We start from the raw sequence: 23,008 nt of genomic DNA, 5'->3' as shown, positions 1-23,008 counted from the left end.
TTTGTTACTATTTTCAGACCAGCACAACCATAATTTTCCCATTTTGTGCCATGTTGTTTAAATAGTAAATCCATTTGCACCACTTTGTGGACTCATGGGTGTTCCGGTCTAGAAAAGAGGTGTGTTAAACCACATTGTTGGCGTGTTGCTATTTTGACGAACTAAACTGTGCAAACCAAAGTCAAGCGCAGAGCACATTAGTTGTGCGCCTTAAATGCTTACACATTGCTTAATACACACAGGATGTACAGCAATACGCAAATATATTTACAAATGAAAAAGAATTAAAGCATTAAAATTTTACAAAATTAATTATTATCTACATAAATATAAAACCACTGTCTCCATGCTTCTTTATCTCGGAGGGCTTTTTTCAGTTTTTTCAGGACAATTTGCATTTGTATAATGTTATTATTATTAGCAGTGTTATTTATTATATGCATATTTAATAAAAATAAAAACAAGTTTAGATTTGTCCACCTGTCGGATTTTGGAGACGTCTGCATCACCATATGGGGCATAAGAATAGGACGTGTGTTTGGATATCACTCAGTTTTTTGACCACACTTTATTATTATTTTTCATTTATTCATTTGATGGAAATTAGAACTCTTTACACTTAACATACTAAATTAAATATAAAGGCTGCTGGATGTCTTCAGTGGAGTGTGTACAACACTGTTTTCTTATCCATGAAAGTAAAGAAGTAAAGAGAAAGTAAAGAGGCCTAATGGAGGATCCTCATTCTTTATTCTTTAAACGTTTTCCATTCATTTTTTCCACTTACAAAGTCCGCCATGTAACAAATGCACCATGGCGTGACGGAAATGACTCTTAAAGGGAATAGGAGATGAGACTCTGATTGGTTTAATGCCTATTATGCTCAAAACACACCCATAACTCATTAAGAAAATAAGCAAAATTCTGTTAGACCATGCGCTGCGGAGAAAACCGTATTTTCCCATCCTCAAAATAGCAAAAGTGGATTTGGACCCGCCCTTAATGTTTTTGCACCATGCACTTTAGACTCTGTGCCTAGATCCTTAAAATAGAGCCCCATATCTCAAAAAAATATATCATACAAAAATAAGAATGCTTATCGTACTACAGGAATAAGAATGACTACATTTCACACAGGAAATACAGCGAAACCTGTGCATTAGAATAACAATTTTATTTACTGCAATGACATAATGTTGACCTAATAAATAAATGATGATTTTTTTTTAGCTGCGTAAGGCAATTCATTTCGAATGAAGATAAAAAGGTTTTAAATGAAGATAAGAGTTTAATCAAAGGTTTACGAGAACTGAAAGGCTGCTTCGAGTTTTTTTTGTGAATTTCCGGCTAAAAACTGGACAAAGATGGATTGGATAACTTGTTGGCGAAAATTAATCGCACTGGATCAGTATGTTGTGTGGCGGAGAGTAGTCGTCCACACACTGCCCTTACTGTTAAAAATATCACCACTGTCGAAGACTTAGTACGATGGGTGTGTGTTTTATCTTCTTGGATCAGTACCGTCCGACACATTGCACGGGAGTCTGGCAATTAATGACTCCGATATGTAAACGTTGCTTTATTTCCATGTGTGTTAATTTAGTTTGCAAGTAATAAAATTGAAGCATTCTGTCAGTATTTGGGTTATTTATAAACTATACAATCATACAATCAAACTCTTACAATCAAGAGCATTTAATCAAAACTTTAACGTAACATAAATGATAATAACCAATATATAATCAATACATGAATATAAACAGCAAAAGTAGAACATAAAAAGTTAATAAACTTATTGCATTTACAAAACAATAACATCAAAAAGTATGTAGGTACAGTATGACTCAAAGGGTCTGTGTGCAATTTATCAAGGTTTTAACATTCAATCTTTTGAGGACTGACAGAATGATTAATTAATATCAAATTAGATGCAATTGAACAAAGCTAAACAGACACAGATTAGACCAGCACAATCGTAAGGATGAGTGAGATGCTGAGTGACTGCTAAGTGGTGGAGTGAGTGAGCCATGCAGGTTAAAGCAAAGAGAAGAATGTGTTTTCACCCGACAAGATCTGCACGACTGCTACTAGAACAAGAACAACTGTCAGATAACAAAATACAACAGAGTACTCAGCAGAAAAAATCATTCACCAAGAGAATCACACCGTGCGATATCCTTAAGTTCACATCGCACCATTGCGATATTTTGTTTTTCTGTGATATCAATACAATTTCCCCATATGACTTGAATAGATCTATTTGAAAAGAAATCATTCATTCAGACCAGCGATGCCCAAAATAGGGCCAAAGTTGGCCCATGGTAATCTTTCATTTGGCCCGTCATGCCATCTGAGAAGAGAGGACAAATGACAGGGATAGTTTAGAGATTGTCATTTTAAATCTTAACCTTTTGTTTGTTTGTTTTGTTCTTAAAAGCTAACTGAAATTAAATGTTTCAATTAAATGGTGTAAGTTAATCAGATTTAGTTTAAATGTACATACTGTCACCACGGATAGAGGACAAATCAAGGCAAAGGCAGAGTCTGCTTGACTTATCATTTTAAATGTTATTGCATTAGTTAATACATTTTAAAGTAACATTTTCTAATAAATTAAGAAATTACCCATGGCAACTTTAATGTAATATAGTTTGGTTTATTTATCTTCGGCCCATGATTCTCAATGATATTTGGTTTCCGGCCCTGTCAACAAAAAAGTTTGGGCACCCCTGATTTAGACTGATTGGGGTGATTTTGTAAGAGTGTGAATCATGCATAAAAAATAATAAACAAATTGCAAGCAAAAATAATTACTTAATGTATAATAATTAAAAATAGAGCAACAAAAAAAGTGAAATAAACAGAGAGCCAAACAGTATACAGGTGTAGAAATTGAATAATTCAATGTAAAATATAAAGTAATACTGTATAGTCTTCACTGTATTAAAATCAGTGAAATTATTCTTCATTAAATGAGTGCTTTGAACTTTCTTGAAATGTCTTTAAAATACATGCAATTGATAAAGTTTCACTCTTTTATGGTTATACTTTGCAATGACTCCACAAATACCATGTATTCTCAACTGTTGTGCTGATCAACTATAATCCTAACTCAACATTGCATACCCTGTGATGTGACTATTGTGGACACAAATGATGCTAAAACGATATATTGCGCAGCCCTAGTAGCAACACTGATATCTCATCACTAAACGTGTGAGTGTGAAAAAACCCCCGAATTATCTCTCCTGAGGTTTTGCAATACTGCCTCTAGTGGTTACTGCAAATCATTGCAACTGGCTTTCAGTCAAAAAAAGACTGAGTATTATTTTAGTATCACCTCCTAAATCTAGCCAGTGATCCATAAGTGTTGGAAAAACAACTGTAATATAATACAGCCAAAACATTTATTGCACAAAAACAGCCTTCATGTGGCAGAACACTATAGGTTGTAAAATTCCCTCAAAATCTCTCACACTTTTCCTTTGTAACCTTAGAGAGGTGAGAAATGTATGCAGACTGCCGGAACACCTGTGTCGAAATGAAATGTGAAATCTAAACAGTAAACATCAGAGCCTGAAGTCAGAAGCTGAGATAATCAACGGCATCCCAATCATGCAGACTAATGATTCTTGATTACAATAAAAAATAAACTTAATCTGATATCATGCTTGTAAACAGTCACTCATCAGGTATGCCAACACATCACCGTCGTAAACAAACAGATTGTGATGCTGCCACCACTGACATCTCGCTGATAATCAATAAATCAGTGCATGCTCGAGGTACTTCTCACAATGAAAAACAAACAATTCCTTATTTTTGACGTTCGAAAACCTGCATAATAGCCGGATGCAACCTGAGAAGTGTGTGGACAGGTTCCCATGTAGCTGCTCCCAAACCCTAAGGTTAGCTTTTGAGTACTTGGCAGCCGGTCAGCTGTATAAAGCGCCTTGAGCACGGATGGAGTGAAAATTCTCACAGTCATTGAGCAGACTGATAGAGGAAGACACCCAAAAAGTGTCGCCTCCGGGCGTTTCGGAGCTCTGCGGATGGAATGCACACTCATTACAAAGACATCAATCATTACAACCAACCTGCTCCCCCAAGATCTATTTTTAAAGGCTGTTCCAGGAAGATATGTGCTGGGGTACACTAATTTTCAAAGTGGGACGCCAACCACTGTGATATTAGTGCTCACATGTTGGGATAAAAAGCCAAATGAATGGGATAGGATGGAATAAGAGAATGTCATTGATGCGTATCAACAGATGGACCGTCTGGTACTGCAGAGTCAGGAGAAAGAGAATTTAAGGGTTCTTCCCAATATAAAAAACTGATAACAATTTACTTGTCATTCCAAAACCAACATGCTAAAAGAAAATATTTGGAAAAATGTCTCACAATGGTTATGGACATTCATTTGTATTATTTTCTATTAAAAAATTAGAAATATATTAGATTTTGTTTACCACATCTTTGTAAAATTACAGTAGATCACTCCAATTACTCCAAAAAAAAAAAAGAAAGATAGGAATTCCTTCATCTTCAAAAACAAATAAAGATATTTATTAAAAGGTTTATCTCTCCATTCAATCTTCCCCCAAACCTTAAATGCTTTTAATGTATGTAAAAGGATCAAAACATAAATGTTCATGAATCAAGTTGTTAATAACCTACTTCTGTTCGAAGACACAATGCTTCGTATGACGAACAATCTAAGGCTCAGATTTACTGAACAGAGCAAATAAGTAAAAAATTCTGTAGTTCAGTTCAGTTGACAATGTCCAAATTAAAGAATTCAGCTCAAATCAGGTCCCAAACAAGCAGAGCTGTTGATAATAATGTGCATGCAGTCTATTAATAACTCAATAATATTTTTGGGGGCTCAAATAATAGCCTAAACCCATTACATATTGACTAACAATGTGTTTATTGCTTCACTTAATCCCTTAAGTCACTTAATGCCTCCTCGTTTGTAAGTTGTTTCGGTCAAAATCGTCTGCTAAATGAATCAATTTCATAGTTTTGTGATTAAAATCATGTTGTGTGATTAATTTAACACTCTGTCTACTCCTACAATGCTCAGCATAAATAAGTACACCCCTCACAAATGTATCTTTTAAATACATATTTTTAATAGGAAGCTATACAATATTATATTTGTGCATATACATTAGATTAGTCAGTACTGAAGATAAATCTGGAGCTTATCAAACAAAATAACTAGTACACCCAAATGTATATGTTATAGAAAAATAATAAATACAAATTTAAAAAAAGAGGAAAAATCAAGAGAAGCAAAAAAAAAAAAAAACTGAAAAATTGTGTAGGTTGTAATTTGTTTGCAATATTTTGCTTGAATTTAATTGTAACATCTTTCAATTTCTATATATGTTTGGTGACTAAAATATTATTTTGATAAATATATCAGTTCAATAAATCGGTTTAGTTTTAATGCACCAAAATACATTGCCTATATTCACTGAGAAATAGATAAAAATATTCATTTTCAAAATGGGGTGTACTCAATTATGCTGAGCACCGTATAAGAATTTTGTATCTGAAAGAGAAATGCTCCTCTAAACGCAACCTACAGTGCAAGTTAAGCTGCTTCACTGTCATTCATAAATCATCTCCCTTAGCCTCATGGGATAGTAAAATCCCCATTATATGCATACCTAAGATATTAGCAAAAGTAGACAACCAGGTACTTTTTGCTAATGGTTATGAATATTTTGACTCTCGTTGGGTCAAACACTCAAAAAATGATGTTTGCTGTTTGTTCAAACTACTTAATTAAAATAAGCTGAAACAACACAGTTCTTAAATTTTTTTTTGGAGACAACTTCATAGTTTTTTGTTAAATCCACTTAAAATTGTGAATACTGTTGTTCACCTTCAATAAAATATAGTAGCAAGCATATTTAGATACAGCGAGCATCAATGGCTTTTAGTCCATAAACGTAAACCTATGTTCATCAAAAGTGTCTGGTTAATAAGATTTGTTTGTGCCGAGTAGATGTAAGAACATTACGCAGGTTTCAAACATAAATTTGTGTGTTAACTAACCCTTCAAAACTACAAAGTAAATATAAAATAAAACTATTTTGGTCATGTAAAAAACAATCAAGACTCTCTAATCTTTCCAGCAGTAGCAGTTGAAAATGGCTTCAGCTTTCACACACATCATATCTCTAATCTCCTGTCAATCTTACAGGACATATTTATGACTGCATAACCATACCAGATTAGCAAGCGTAAAGCTGAGATCATAAGCCGCATTGAATACAACAAACATAAAAAGACATTTTTGGAAACGTCTCAGTGTTTTCTGTTGAAACAGTGGAGCATAACTGTTTGGTAACTAACATCAATTGTGTTGTTGTGCAAAATATAGTCATAAATGTTTGCATTTTTTCACTTTTTTTTTTTTTTTTTAAACACAAACAATACATTGTTAGGCTTTAAAAACACATCAACCCTGCAGACAAATTGAACAAAGCTGAACAAGAATGTAAATACATGGCGAAATTGTTGCGGTCGTGTGTGAAATATCAGCCTAGACACTTCAGAAATCTTTCCAGTAGTGGCTGTTTTGAAAAGCTTCAGTTTTCGGGCACATCATCTCTCCAATCTCCCGTCAATCCTTCTGGATATATCTAAGACGGCATAACCATTTCAATTAGTGAGTGTAAAAGTGAGACGCGCTGAGCAGCGTACGTTAAAAATCAAATCAACATCTCCAGCAGGGCCCCGAGAAAGGCCGTGCTTGCCTAAAACCCATATTAAGCTTTCCATCTGTCTTCAAACGCACACAAACCGCACTCTCTGGTCCTCGTTCACAGTAGGAAGAGCGGCTGAGAGCTGAGCTCTGACATGGCTTAGCGGTGTGGTAACCCTGAAGACAAAACAACCAAAACTCAATTAAAGCGTTGGGGAATAGGTGAAGAAATGTGGTAAGAGTCCGCATAGCTTTTAAACCTTGAACAGACACGTATCCCAGACCCTGACATGCCAGGTCTAAAGCGGTGCTAACACAAATACACATTTACAATGCCTCGTAGAGCCACGGTCCACACACACATACCCACAAAAACACAAAGGCTCACACAAACTACCCGATTGAATTCAGGTGCGAGGTCCTGTTTGGCTTGGACAGGCCCCAGCACCAGAACAAAGTGTGTCTGTCCACACTCAACCCAGTTAACAGGTTAGCTTTTTTTTTTTTTTTTTACGGAAAACTGCCACTCTGAGATGTCAATCAGTTCTTCTCTTCTTTCTCCCCGCCCTTGTGACCCAACGCAGATCTAACCAGCTGCAGGCTCTGAAAACACACTTCCCAGAGAGAGCTGAACACACAAAGATGTTTGACTGGGGAGATTCCTTTACATACCTCCCAAACCTCTGCCTCCTGCGTAACTGGAGACTTACGGGTTTTTTTTCTTCAGTAAAACACAAAAGCTCAAACCCGGCATCTGAAAACAGCTGAAGACATCCTGACAGCGGAGTAAGAAATGACAAGTGACTGACAGAGCTGTAGTTCTGTTAAATCATGCATAAAACAGGCTACACTTTCTCTCTGAAGATATTTGTGTAAATCGTAATCCTGTCTTAATTGCAAGGTCTTGAAAAGGTCATTTATAAAACAAGCTAAATATTTCAGGTTCTAAGTAGGAATTGTTTTCCCACAGAATTTGAATAATTCTGATCTTTTATTCTTTATTATTTGGGTGATTTGGCCTAAAATCAAAAACATTTTGACTTGATTACGATTAATGAATTTTTTATTTTTTATTTTATCATCATAGTTTATGGACAGGTTTTGTACAGTAAATATGCTCATATATTACAAGTGTGAGATTACTGAATGAAGGGTGCATTACTTGATTTTAAAATAATTGAAGGAAACACACACTATCTACTATCTACGATTATTTATTGCACATCAACTGAAATGAAAACACACATTGCCTAAAACCAACAGTCATCTTTTTCTTATAAAAAAGAGAAAATAAATAACTTTTGTAAAGTAAATTATTTTCAACGTTTTTCATATTAAAAAATAGAAAATAAGCAGTATCTCCTCAAAATATAATAACTCTTGTATATCCTGTAAATAATATTTAGGCATGTCTTGCATCTTCTACAAAGATGCATTTGAACGAAAATAATAATTTGAATGTAATGGAAAATATGCAGTCTCTAGGCTTCTCTGGCAAAGCTTCCAATCATCGTCAACGTAGTGTAAAGTACAGCTCAAAAATGGGTCCATCGTCCAACTTTAAGTATTAACATAAAGGCTTAACAGGGGTGCGTTTCTGAAAACCATGATTAGCCAACTAAAGTCGCAAGTTGCATTGTTACAAACATAGTTCATTGATTTGGCGTTTTCCAAATCTATCGATCCAACGAACATTCGCAAACTGTGTCGCAAACTTGTACGCTTGCAACTACACCTGTAGAGTTGTAGTTAGAAGCATAGTTACTGGCTGTGTTATCCCACCTATGCCCTATTCATTTTTGAACGTTCCAACATTTAAACTTGGAACGATTTAAGAAAAAAGTAATCTCTCTTAGGTGTAATTTAGCTTCAAAATATTTTTACAGTTCAGTTTTAGCGATCTTCATATTGACAATTGCGTTCTTTTCTTAATGCCCTTTGAAAATATTTATGCCATTTTGAACGCAGCCATGGCTTAGATGACCTATTATTTAAAAGCGGAATTTACGTTACGTATGCAAAGCTTGTGAAAACAAAAATATATACGTTAATGCTTTTAATTTATAGTAGGTAATTTCTTAAGAAATGTATCTGTACTGTATATGACATTTCTGAAGTGGTTTGAATGTGTAAAATTGTAAAAGTAGACATTAAAAAAATAAATAAATAAACAATATCCTACATAATAATAATAATTATTATTATTATGAAGTAAGTTTTTTTCTTTTCTTAATAAATAGCCTACTGCAAATTACAACCATTAGCCTAACGATTTATATGGTTTATATATGAGATTATAATACGTGTTACTTAGTGGTTTTAAGTTTTAGAAACGAATATGTAATGTTCTCAATAATATAAAGGAAACATTGGTGACCTATTTGTGACGTAAACATATATTTCAATTAGAAAGGAAAACGAGTGAATGTTTTTACCAAAACTAATGTTGGGTTTTTTTTAATGTGTGCACGTGTAAATCAATATAAATTGCAAAAAATATATGTTTTTTTTTCTCTAAAGAAGTAGTTACTCCACCCCGTTTAGACTGTCATTATGGGCATTTTACATTATACCTGATGTGGTTCAAACGATGGATCTGCGACAACGTAGCTACGGTTTTGGGAAACACTCCTCACTACATTGTTCTTTTCCCAAATGATGCATTGGTGGTCCAGACGCGAGTTATATCGTAGTTTGGGAAACGCACCACAGAGCGGGATCACACGGTAGGAAAAGTAATTGGAAAAAATAAAATAAAAATAAATTAAAAAAATCTACCTGGAAAACTCAACCTGGAAAACTCAACTCACTGTTCAAGCTCTTGTCCTCTCCAAACTGGACTATTGCAACTCTCTGCTAGCCGGGCTACCAGCTAGTTCTATCAAACCTCTTCAGCTGCTTCAGAACGCAGCAGCACGAGTGGTCTTTGATGAACCCAAAAGAGCACATGTCACTCCGCTACTCACCCGTTTGCACTGGCTGCCAGTTGCTGCCCGCATCAAATTCAAAGCTCTGATGTTTGCTTACAAAGTGACCTCTAGCTGTGCTCCTTCGTATCTGCTCTCACTTCTGCAGATATATGTGCCCTCCAGAAACTTGCGTTCTGTGAATGAACGTCGCCTCGTTGTTCCATCCCAAAGAGGGAAGAAATCACTTTCCCGAACTCTCACATTCAATCTGCCCAGTTGGTGGAATGAACTCCCTAACTACATCAGAACAGCCGAGTCACTTGCTGTCTTCAAGAAACGACTAAAAACGCAACTGTTTAGTCTCCACTTTTCTTCCTAATCTGCAATTGCCTCTCTGGCTATACCACTAACCGTGCCCTCTTTCTCTCTCTCTCAAAAAAAAATAAAAATAAAATAAATTTTCTACTAATGTTTTGCTTCTTAGACTTTTACACACCTGAAACTTGTCTATAGCGCTTGTTCACTGCTGCTCTTATAGTTGTGTAAATTGCTTCCTTGTCCTCATTTGTAAGTCGCTTTGGATAAAAGCGTCTGCTAAATGACTAAATGTAAATGTAAAAATTAGATCAATTATTTGTTTTGAATGTTATCCTTTTTGATTAATCATGAATGATTCTGTGTAAAAGTCTAACATCTGTCTAAAATTTTCATATACTTTTAATATTAAACTTCATTAAACTTTAATAAACAGTAAACATTTAGCGTAATTTCAGCTCATCAGAGCTTCCTTATTGATAAAAATAAGGTTAAAACATTAATACTGTGAAATATTATTACGAAATTGCAGAGTTGTTTTTCTTTACATTTTATTTTCATATATTTTAAAATATCTATTATTTGTGGGATTCCAAAGCTGAATTTTCAGCATCAATATTTAGTTTTCTGAATGAAGTTTTCTTTTTAGAAATCATATGAATATTATGATTTCATGCTCAAGTAACATTTCTTCATAAGTGTTTAACAAGGCTAAGATCAGTGATAATGGTTAATATACAGTATCCTGTTGCTAATTGATAAACAGAATTTTGAAATAAACTACATTTCTCAAGACTTTTCCATGAATGTTTCAAGTATTACTAAACTTTTTTTAGCAGATGAAATCAGGTCAATTTGTTAACTAATTTGATAGCTTAAAGAACAGAATAAACGTTCTAGTCAATGAAATACTTCAGAGAGTACAGCATTAATATTAAAAATGCAGATAACTTTCCAGGCATCGAAAAACAACTATTTTACAATCCCCTGATGTATCCCAGGTTCCACAACTTTGCAAACCCTGTGCATACGAATTATTCCACTAAAAACATTGTAAAAAAAAAAGTCTGAAAGCGTTTTGGCAGCAAATCAAATGATGCAGTCTGCTGGCAGAGGCCTGACATTTTTACGACTAATTCTGACACTTTTCTCACCTACACTCTGCTCCATCTTTCCTTTACCTCAGGTGAAGCCTGAAGACCAGGTCTGGAGTCAGTAAACACCTGTCAAGCCCAACATGAGAGCTTAACCCACGCACACTGAAGTCATGATAAAAAACCCTTGCGTTTCGCTTCTTTCTAAGTTTTGCTACAAAAGTGAATAACTAGAAGTCAAGAGTTATAAAGATAACTGTTGCCTTTACCCTGCGGAAGGACTTAAAAGCCATATAGGTTTAATAAGGGAAAGATTAATCATGTAAAAACCGTAGATCTGGCATGAGCCGAAAGAGTGAAGGTGTTCAGCAGAGCGCACAGCATTTCCTTTTTTCCCACGTGAAAATGGACTTGGCTATCAATCATCGTCAATCAGCTTCCTGTCAGTCAATACTTGCACCTTCGCTCGCTCTCTTCCGTTTCACCCTGAGGGAACAGTCTCAGCAGGGCCATTAAAAAGAGAAAGGCTTCACCACTGACGTCACTTGTGAATTTCCCTCTCACAACCTTTCAAACTTTCTTCAGGGATGTCAACTTCTTCAAATTCGCATGATCAACAGTTGTTTGACTTCAATCAATTAACAATGAAATACTATAATTTAACAGTGTATTACTTGTCAACCTTAAATGCACAATACACTACCTGACAAAAGTCTTGCTGCCTATCCAAGCTTTAGGAACAACAAATAATAACTTGACCTCTAGTTGATCATTTGGTATCCGAAGTGGCTTATATGAAAGGCAAAGGCCTCTAGATTGCGCTTATTTTACCAAAACAAAATATGATCATGCCTTGATTTCTAAATATTTAATTAGCACAGTAAGGTCTGACTTTGCTTAGCCAAAAGTCTTGTCACTTAAAACAAATAATGTACAGTATAGAATATAAAGTCATGGTGAAGTGGAAAAATAATTAATATTGTATTGTATCAATATTGTGTGTTGAACTTTTGAGGACTGCATCCATACATCTCTACAATGACGCAAATAACTCAATGATTAAGTGATCTGGAATGGCAAAGAAAGCGTTCTTGCAGGACTCCCAGAGTTCATCAAGATACTTTAGATTCATCTTCAATGCCTCCTCCATCTTACCCCAGACATGCTCAACAATGTTCATGTCTGGTGACTGGGCTGGCCAATCCTGGAGCACCTTGACCTTCTTTGCTTTCAGGAACTTTGATGTGGAGGCTGAAGTATGAGCAGGAGCTCTTATCCTGCTGAAGAATTGACCCTCTCCTGTGGTTTGTAATGAAATGGGCAGCACAAATGTCGATACCTCAGGCTGTTGATGTAGCTTTCCACTCTGCAGATCTCTCGCACACCTCTCTCGCACACATACTGAATGTAACCCCAAACCATGATTTTCATTTTACCAAACTTGACTGATTTCTAGGAGAATCTTGAAAAATCTACCTTCTGCCACTTTTCAAATGATCAACTGGTCAAGTTATTTTTTTTGCTCTTACAATTGGGATTGACAACAAAACTTTTGTCAGGTAATGTATACTGTATAAGAGATTCTCATTAAAATATCCAAAAACCACAAAAACAATGTTATATATTTTGCTGACTTATGTGCTGACATTAACCCAAATGCATTTGAAGAATGAAGAATCCATTGAAATAAGCAATTTCAACTAAGGACATGGGCTACGTCCTGTGTTTAGATTAGATTAGATTAGATTCAACTTTATTGTCATTACACATGTACAAGTACAAGGCAACGAAATGCAGTTTAGGTCTAACCAGCAGTGCAATAGCAGCAAGTGCAGGATACAGGTATCAGTTATAAAGTGCAGTTATAGAAAAACTATGGTGATATTTACAGATGGATGTACTATCAACATTATATACAGGTTGTATTAGCTATGAACAGATTTACAATAAATGAATATATGTACAGGATACTATTAATAGCAGAAGTGTGCTTACAGATAAACATAATTACAAATAAACATAATGTTGCCATGCTAATGACGTCATGCATTCTTGATTTACAGTTTAGTTTCATAGAAACAGGAAAAAAGATACATTAATATGTTGTGTGTATTATTAGACTGCAAGTATTTACAATAGAAAAGTGCTGAGTCTTTCCCACATGATCATAAGTTGAAAAACCAGTAGCGGTGGATTGCGTCATAATAAAAGCTCTGCTGGTTTTGTGCCACGTAATACGCTTGCCTCTCAGCAACTGCTTCAGTGGTCTCGTTTCACTGCCATTTCTGCTTCAAACTATCTTGATAATTTGTTTTTTTGAGACCCGTAGGATGCAATGAAGACAAAAGCTCCCATGATTCCTCATTCATTGCGTTAAAAATATGGCTTCGCTTGTTGAAAATAAACACATTCCAGCAGCGAAAATTAGAATGGATAAGGAAATTAGATAAGGTCTTTAATATTAAAAGATGAATCAATACTTCACTGACACAAGCATGACATAATATGCAAATGACACTCAATGGAAAATGTTTTACGGTAAATAAAAAGTCTATTAGGATTGTAAAAACAATCAATTCCATTTAATATTTCAATAGAATCTTTAATGACCATTTGGTATAGCCCACTTTATGTTTAGGTTTTTATGCACCTCCCATGAATACAGATTCAAGATGTATGTATTATGTTGATGAGCAGATGTACCAGTTGTACCAGTAACTGGTATGCAAAAGAACTTCAGATAATTCACAATCTGACAACGCTGTCCACAGTGAACACACCACATCACATTAACTTCCAGATAAGGGCCAGATCTGCTTATCCAACCATAGTAGTAAAGAGATTTTACTAAACTCATGAATTTTTGCTTAATATCCCCCTTGCTTCTGCTGTTTTGCATGTAAGCTGTAAGCGCTTCAAAACTAAATGTGTTACAGATGTCCATGCTTAATCGAACATTGATAAAATAAATGTAAAAGGATTATCTGCAATTGCTCGATCATTGATTAATTGTTGGCATCCATGCTTGAAAACCTTTTTTTAATCAAATTTATTGTTACTGACAGAGTGTTATATCATGTTATATGCATATTTCTGTAGGCAATTTGAAAAGCAACTTTGATAAACAATGATTAGCATAATATAATAACAAAAAAAGATTATTGGTTTACATGGTTGGTTTTAAGAAACACATGGGAAAGTGTGTCAAAGAGAGTGACAGTTTCCTTAATATCCGGGGGTGTGTATGCTGTTTTCTCTCACAGCTGGGTAAAGTGGTAAAATGTGCCCTTTGGGACCTTTAAGCAGTTGGGAAACCTGAACACACTCCACCTATGGCTCGCTGATTGACAGTTAACTATGTAAAGCTAAACTCCTGAAGTCCCACCTACTTTGTCTGAAAGGCATGTCAGCACAATGCAAGCAACAACAGAGGGCCATGTGCAATCAGGTCAAACATTCAGAAGAGCCATTCAACTGCAAATATTTTGAACTGCTTTTTACTACTTTTTATGTTGAATAAACAGCTATGGGGAAAAAAGAAACAAATTTATAGGATTTATAGTTTTGTGTTTAAGTAAAATACTTTTTCACATATTGTATAAAATAAAAAATAAGTTATTTAGAGTACTTTCAAATTAAATTAACACCTATACTGTATGTGTGAGTGTGTGTTCATATAATGGTTTACCTTACTGAATGTATTATTATTATTACATGTAAATATTATATAAAATATACTATGGCTCCACGATATTGGAAAAAATGGACATTGCGATATTTTGTCTGCGATATATATTGCAATACAAATATATTTTCACATTGATTTAAAACTATTCATAAAGAACTCATAGTTTTAGATTAATTTGAATATTCTATAGGGAAATGAATCATGCAAAACATATTTTAAAAAAAAAACTTATAACAAGCATAGATAAATACAACAGAACAAAAATACTAATAAAATAAACCACATTTTATGGTTTTCTGAGGAATCTAACACATTCAGGTACAGAAATTCCTGAATTCAACAATTGGTGAGAGACAAACACCTCTCACAAATTTATTTATACAGTAGCAGCGACGAAAAGTAAAACCTAAACTATTGTGAAAGACTCTTCCCATCCTTTAAATGGTTTCTTTAAGTTACTTCCGTCTGGTAGTCGTTATAAAGTCCCAAAAAAGGTTAAGTACAAGAAGACATTTATTCCCACTGCTATTAGTTTTTTTTTTAAATAAGATTTTTTGAATAATTGTGTAAATGTATTTATGTTTTTGCTGTTGTGTGTGAGCCTAAAGCCCTGTTGGATAGAAAATTAATTTTATTGAATTGTATTGAATTGAATTATTCATTCATTCATTCATTTTCTTTTTGGCTTAGTCTCTTTATTAATCAGGGGTTTCTGGTTATTATATTCCCATCTCAACATTGCAGATCCTGCGATGTGACTATTGTAGATTCGTACATTGCTATATCGATGCTGATACTATATTGTGCAGGCTTAAAATATATACTATATACTGTATAACTGCAGGTTAACTAAGTTTATATACTGCCAACCCTTTACACAACTCCTTAACTTTTCTAATTTTGACTGTAATGTAAGGATGTGCCATTTTTGTTAAAAGTGCTATACTACAGTGACCAAGAGAGCTTTACATACTGCAATTTAAGAAAACACATGCAATTACAAAAAAATACCAGCAAATTAAGAGAAGATCCTCATCGGTTTGAGAGCACAAGTGTTGCAAAATTTCTCAATGCAAACAAATTAATAAAAAGGGGAGCCTAAAACGTGACGGACGCAGCTATTTATGTTATGGTTATTCAGGCTAATAAAATATAAAAGACAAGGGAATCAGAATGGTAAAATAAACAAAAACAAAAAAAACTTATTTTCAAGGATCACCTACAACTTCACTGAGCAATAGTCATGGCACAACGACGTCCATCAAGTTTTATGGTCCGTGTGAAAAATCGATTCTATTTGCAAGTTTTGTGTAAAAAAAATGAAGGCATTTTAATGATTTGTTTGCATTGTGGGAAAATGCAGCATGTTGTTTATGCGTATGCGTTGTGCGGATTTGTAGCACGTGTGCTGTCAAATGGATGATGGTCTTTTCTTAATTTGCTGGTGTTTTTTGTAATTGCATGTGTTTCCTTAAATTGCAACATGTTTAGCTCTCTCAGCCACTGCACTATACAAGTAAACTTGAACTGAATTAAATTTGTTGTTGTGTTTAAATTACATGGCATTGAAAAAACACTAAATGGTGAAAAGGTACTGAAACAAAATGCAATTAATATAAAAAATATAAAATATAATAATAACTATAAGCCAATAGCCATAATTTCAGTAAGAATCAATATAATAACTCACTAATAACTATTCAATACAGCCCTACTTATCACAACATGCACTATGATAAATAAGATCACTACACAAGGTCCAGTCTACTTGTCTTTTAAAACACACAGGTAAACATACTGTAACCTTCTCTCTGTCACAGACGCACACAAACACACTTATCACTCAGCATGTCAATGCAATGGAGAGGCGTCTTGTGTTGCTCAGATTATGTGGCAGGATAAATAAACACCAAGCGCTGACAGACATGCAGGGGGTTGATGCGACACACACTAGACAACACTCACACTGTGCAGGGGCAAAGTGAGGTGACCCTGATCCCCTGCTAACCTAAACCTGTTCGCATCAGCACATGTGCATATGTTTTTTGGGTCAAAAAGTTGGCAGTGAGACGTATGTGATATGTGATATTGATACTTTAGCAAAGATGCGAGATGTTCTTTCCTCTCCTTTTTTGGGAAATGACTCCAAGGTTGCAGTGGACTTGATTTACAATAACCCTGTAAGGCACTTTATCCATCTAGATTGCCCACTCCTAGATTTAACAACACCTAAAATTACATTTAGGTTTAGAACAGTTGATCTTACTTGTCCTATCCGAACTTTATATAACTACAGTTCATGGAGGCAGTAACTAAATAAAAAAGAAAAATTCTAAAGTATGTTTTCAAAAAGCATGTTCACATTAATATGTACACACTCACCGGCCACTTTATTAGGTACACCTTACTAGTAACGAGTTGGACACACTTTTGCCTTTAGAACTGCCTTAATCCTTCGTAGCATAGATTCAACAAGGTACTGCAAATATTCCTCAGAGATTTTGGTCCATATTGACATGATAGCATCACACAGTTGCTGCAGATTTGTTGGCTGCACATCAATGATGCGAATCTCTCGTTACACCACATCCCAAAAGTACTCTATTGGATTGAGATCTGGTGACTGTGGAGGCCTTTTGAGTATTGTGAACTCATTGTCAAGAAACCAGTCTGAGATGATTTGTGTTTTATGACATGGCGCGTGGCGACGCAGTGGCGGAGTAGGTAGTGTTGTCGCCTCACAGCAAGAAGGTCGCTGGTTCGAGCCTCGGCTGGGTCAGTTGGCGTTTCTGTGTGGAGTTTGCATGTTCTCCCTGCGTTCGCGTGGGTTTCCTCCGGGTGCTCCGGTTTCCCCCACAGTCCAAAGACATGCGGTACAGGTGAATTGGGTAGGCTAAATTGTCCATAGGGTATGTATGTGTGTGAATGAGTGTGTATGGATGTTTCCACACACTGCGGCTGGAAGGGAATCTGCTGCGTAAAACATATGCTGGATAAGTTGGCGGTAAATTCCGCTGTGGCGACCCCAGATTAATAAAGGGACTTCTTGCTGTGAGGCGAAAGCACTACCTACTGCACCACCGTGTCGCCCGCTCACTGGATATTTTTCTTTTTCAGACCATTCTCTGTAAACCCTAGATATGGTTGTCCATGAAAATCCCAGTAGATCAGCAGTTTCTGAAATATTCAGACCAGCCCGTCTAGCATATATATATAGTATAGTAATATAGCAAAAATACGAATATTGCTATACAATAATTTCCACATATTCACATGATTGAGTGTTTAAAAGGATCAATTAAAGGATTGATTGTTAACCTTAATAATACACAATGTGTCTACATTGTCACCAGCATGACTAGATATGGAAATGACACTCAAAACTAATGCATCCATAAACAAAAAGGCTTGTACAGTATGATTGTTAAAAAACAATCGTACAATATTTAACAAAACTATAGTAAACTGCATTATCATTGACTCTGTTTATTTACTTAAGTAAATGTGTTAAATATATATTTATTTCATATTTTAAATGAATTTCAGTATAATTATTGATTAATATGCAAATTTTTATATGATTACATATAACATTTTATGAAGTAATATTTTCTGTCTTTTAGAAGATAAATTATATGAGAGGTTGCTTTGTTTACTTAACAAGTGGATCTAATTGAATTTGCACTGTAAACCTTAAATAAATAAAAGTTATTATTCTTTTTTTTTATAAGTTTTTAATTATTATACTCCCAAAATCACTAATCCGAAGATTTTCTCATAAAATTCTGTGCAGAAATTTTGTTGATCACATTGATAAAATGTCAATCGGAAACAGTTGTGCTGCCTCATATTTTGCAGAAACCTGCAGAAATTTGGCTGGTTCTTCAAAAGTTTTAAAAATTATTTTGTTGAAAAAGAGTGTTTCTAAAAATATCAGCAGAGGGCAGGATTTAGTATGCAGAACTAGTGAAAAATTGAAAGATGAAATAAAACAGCAAGAAGGAAAAATAAATAAAAAATTTGACCCAGTCTTGAGTCAACATATGATGCTACTGGGAATCATAGTAGAATTAATTTCAGGAGAAAAATGGATTACTCATAATATGAGACTGAAAAAGCAAACAGTCAGAGACAGGATTAGCTCATTAGTCCAGCTGACTTCTGTTTGAAACTGCTATTACTCAAAACTACAAATCAGAGCCTGGCTTAGAGAGTTGGGAATGCGCCTGCAATTTCTTTAAATGTTTGAGTGCATCAAGACCAGAGCCATGAACAGAGTATTACTTGAGAGGACACTCAACTGTTAAAAAGAGTGTTTAATAAAGACACAAAAACATTGCTGCAGTTTAAGGAGCACTTAAATAGCTTGCTTAAACTAAGCAGTACAGTACCAATACAGTACAGTAAAGTACACATTTATTTCCATTTCCACTAGGAGAAGTACCAAAATAGTGAACCATATAGTATATAGCCACTTTTTGAGATGCTCTTGTAAGGGACCCTAGTACAACAGTACAGTACCAAAAGGGCGGAGCTAGACTCGCTACTGAACCCTATTGGTTTACAGAGAATTATCGCTTAAGCGTGCAACAATGACCTACATGCCATTATTATTTGAAATAAAGAACTCGACTTCCCTTCTGGTTATATGTTAAATTATTTTTCTGATATCCGACTTGTATCCGAAGCAAATGTTTTCAGCTAGGAACGTCAACAACGACACATTTCCAATGTAGCATCAAATCTGCGCCCAGTAGTGCTGGCAACACTATGATGCACTGTATTGGGGCGTGTAAAATGTTTTTACAATGGTTGCTCTTAATGCTTTCTCTGTGGCGCTTTCAATCCCATAATGCACTGCATGAGTGTTAATGATCACCTTCCATATGATTGAACTGAAAACACTCGCTACGCTGCACTTGCAAACTAAATTAAATTAGGAATTAGCGCGTGTAGTCTAAGGCTGGGGAATGCACCATTTAAAGCATATAGCAAATACAACCAACAAACCAACTTTTTCCATTTGGAAAATTATAGTTATTAATAATAGTTCTTATAAAAGATGCGTTTTTAAAATTCACACCAAAATGGAGGCGTCCATTTTATAAACTATAAAACATCTCTGCAAATTAGGCTAATGCAATACTATATGTAAAAAAAAAAAAATAAAATAAAAATTATTATATACTATAGTAGCCTATAGGCTATAAGTCAACATATTGCCTTGTTGTTTCTTCACGTGCAGCGTGTGCATTGGACCGTGAGTGACCGAGACAGAGAAAAAGAAAGCGCAAAAAGTCTAAGTTAAAATAAAATGCTCAAGTCATAATCTTTAAATAATGACTTCTGTTAAAATGGTAAAAAAGATTTGTGATTATTACAGAATTACAGAAGAGCAATTAAATGCATGCTTTCTGTGGAGCAATCGACTTGCTCTTTTTATTTGACAGAAGAAAAAAAACATGATTAGAAAACAGCCAATGCTGGTTCTTTAAAAGGATTCAGTCAATGTTTTCGTTTCAATCTAAATTTCTAATTGTTTGCAAATATTTGAGAAAAGTAGCGAAACTACAGCTGGCCTCTTCATATTCTTGTTTTGACTTGAAATGTTTACTTGCTATGTATTTGTTGCTGAATAACCAGTCAGGGTCTTCAGCTGATGGCCCGATCCTGATTCTACATGCTAAATTGGGTCAATGAGCTCCGGCATTAACCTGACAAGAGGTGACATCTAGAACACACCAAACCAACAAGCCGGATGCCGGACTGATACTGACCAACAAAGCACAATGGCAGACCGCTGGCTTGGTGTGTCCCGGCCTTAAACAAACTAAAAGACGCACAAAACTAGATTGTAATGCATTTGTTTGTCATGTCACTCACCTGGTAGGTGCCAATGCCAATATGTTTTGGGTCGATCTTAATAAGCTCTGCTAAAGGGTCCTGAACACGCCTCCCAATGGACACTGAGGACAAAGAAATAAACACAAGAGGAAATGATCACACTATTATGTGCAGTTAAATCTCAAATATAATAATGAATGTCTCAAGAGAACAGAGATATTTACCCTTTAATAAACCCACAGATTTAATTAGGAGTAAATTAAGCTCAAACGTGCATAGATCTATGCAAATGAGACAAATCATGCAAAGGTTTGTGTGGAACGTAACATACTGCACTAATCACAGTTTCACAGACTATTTATAACAAGATTTGCATAAATTAAAAATTGATGTATGCGACAGTCAACTACTCTGTGTTTACAGTGTAATTGTGACCACACATGGCTAAATTGATGCAAAACAGAAAGCCAATAATTAAGCATACACACAAATGAAAGAAGCAATGCCTAGAATAAATATCTAAATAAAAAATCTATTTCTAAAAGAATAGTTCACCCAAATATAAAAACTTTGCCATAATTTACAGACTTGTTGAAAACCTTAATCTGAAAGTTTCATTCTTCTGTTGAACACAAAAGAAGATAATTTGAAGAAGTTGATGCTGGCACTTATTGACTTCCATAGTCATTTTTTCTTCAATGTTGGAAGTTGATGGGTGTCAGCAACCAGCTTTATTCAAATTATATTATTTTGTGTTCAACAGAATAAAGAAAAGGTTTAAAACCACATAAGGGGGAATAAATAACGAGGTATTTTTCATTTTTTGTGTGTGAACTTACTTAATTCTTACTTAATTACTCACTCTTAATAGTATATTTCATCTAAACATTTCAGTCAAATCATTATTTACTCAACCCGGTGTTGCTTAAATGCTGTATGGAGTTTAATAACAAGTTCAAAAGTAATGTATTATTTTTAAGGGCACCTATGATGAAATTCATCTTTTGTAAACTGTTTGGACAGAACTGTGTTTCATGTGTGCACAGTCATATTGAAGTGATATAAACACAATAATCTTTTTATTTTAAATTCCTGACATTAAAAAAGGATCAAAATCCCAGTGATTTTGAGGCCCACTGCAACGTGATGTAGGAGTGCGGTTTTCCCTGCTTACCAATTGATTTACAGACACCATGTTTCTATAAGAACATTTTTTTGGCAAATAAACTGGGATTTAAATATTTGTTCCAACTCTTTGTGATTTTATAAGTTTAAAACCTTTTTAAAACAGAGTATGTTTGTAATAAAGACAGTAAAATCACTATCTAATTCTTAACCGCAATAATCACCACAACCATGGTATCAGTATTTATGTGTGTGTGTGTGTGTGTACTGCAAACAGCATTTGTGTGAGACTCATAATTTCAGAAAGGCTTGAATAAATTCCACCACAAAAACATCAAATAAATCTACTCTGTATTTTTGACTAATGAGCTGTATTTCAGCTATATCCATGACTCTATCACTGACTGCTGTTTATCTGATGCGACAAGAGAAGCTGACACACACTTGATAACGGTGGGTGGGGAGAAGCAGCTCATTTGCATTTAAAGCCACAGGATACAAAAACAGCGACAATGTACCCAGACACCAAACATGGGCAAATTCTGGAGGCTATAATAAATTATCTGATGGGTATTTTGAGCTAAACTTTACAGACACATTCTAGAGACACCATATCTTATATCTTTTAGAAGGGGTAAAGTAAAATAGGTGCCCTTCAGATAAATTCTCACAATTTAATAAGTCTTTGTGCAAGAAACTATTTTGCACCACACTTAACACCAACTCTCCCAGAAAAAGCACACTAGGGTAATGTTTTGGTAAATCAACATAAGTAAAAAAGTATGATGTCTAAAGAAGTTTGGTTGTCAGTAACAACTTACTGAAATGACAATGACAATAGTCTCAGTGAATATATAGGCAATGGATTTTGGTGCATTTAACCAAATAGATTTATTAAAATAAAATTTTAGTCACCAGACATATTCAGAAATTGAAAGATAATACAATTAAATTCAAGCTAAATATTGCAAAAAAATTACAACCTACAAAATTTCAAGTAAATTGTAAAATATATAGACCAATTACCATGTTTGTAAACATTCAGAATGCACGCGCAGGGAGGTGGCAGAAAGAAACTGGGAGCGCTAGCATTTACAGCGAGGGAATGACATCCGATGTGGTACAGAGATTGTTATTGTCTTAGAGATAAGATATATTGATTACATATTATATATATATCATTCACATAATGCTTTTAGCATATTATAACAGCTCATCACCCAGTGATAAGCAGTGATTCGGCAAAATTAACGTTAAAGTGAGCGGCGTTCATCTGACAGGTCCATTTGCGATAACACCCTCCCAATGA

General features: G+C 34.8%; 1 protein-coding gene across 3 annotated transcripts in view; it reads right to left on the bottom strand.

Annotated features, from left to right (window-relative positions):
• srbd1 (S1 RNA binding domain 1) overlaps positions 1-23,008 on the bottom strand; it is a 118,999-nt gene that overhangs the window by 39,281 nt on the left and 56,710 nt on the right. For all 3 annotated transcript variants that reach the window (XM_056470235.1, XM_056470234.1, XM_056470233.1), the window contains one exon: positions 20,614-20,696. In XM_056470235.1, the coding sequence (XP_056326210.1) occupies positions 20,614-20,696 (83 nt within the window). The remainder of the gene's footprint in view (positions 1-20,613; positions 20,697-23,008) is intronic.

Source organism: Danio aesculapii, chromosome 13, assembly GCF_903798145.1.
Source record: "Danio aesculapii chromosome 13, fDanAes4.1, whole genome shotgun sequence".
Lineage (NCBI taxonomy): Eukaryota > Metazoa > Chordata > Actinopteri > Cypriniformes > Danionidae > Danio > Danio aesculapii.
Note: the sequence above shows the minus strand (reverse complement) of the source record. Positions and strands in the feature narration are given on the sequence as shown.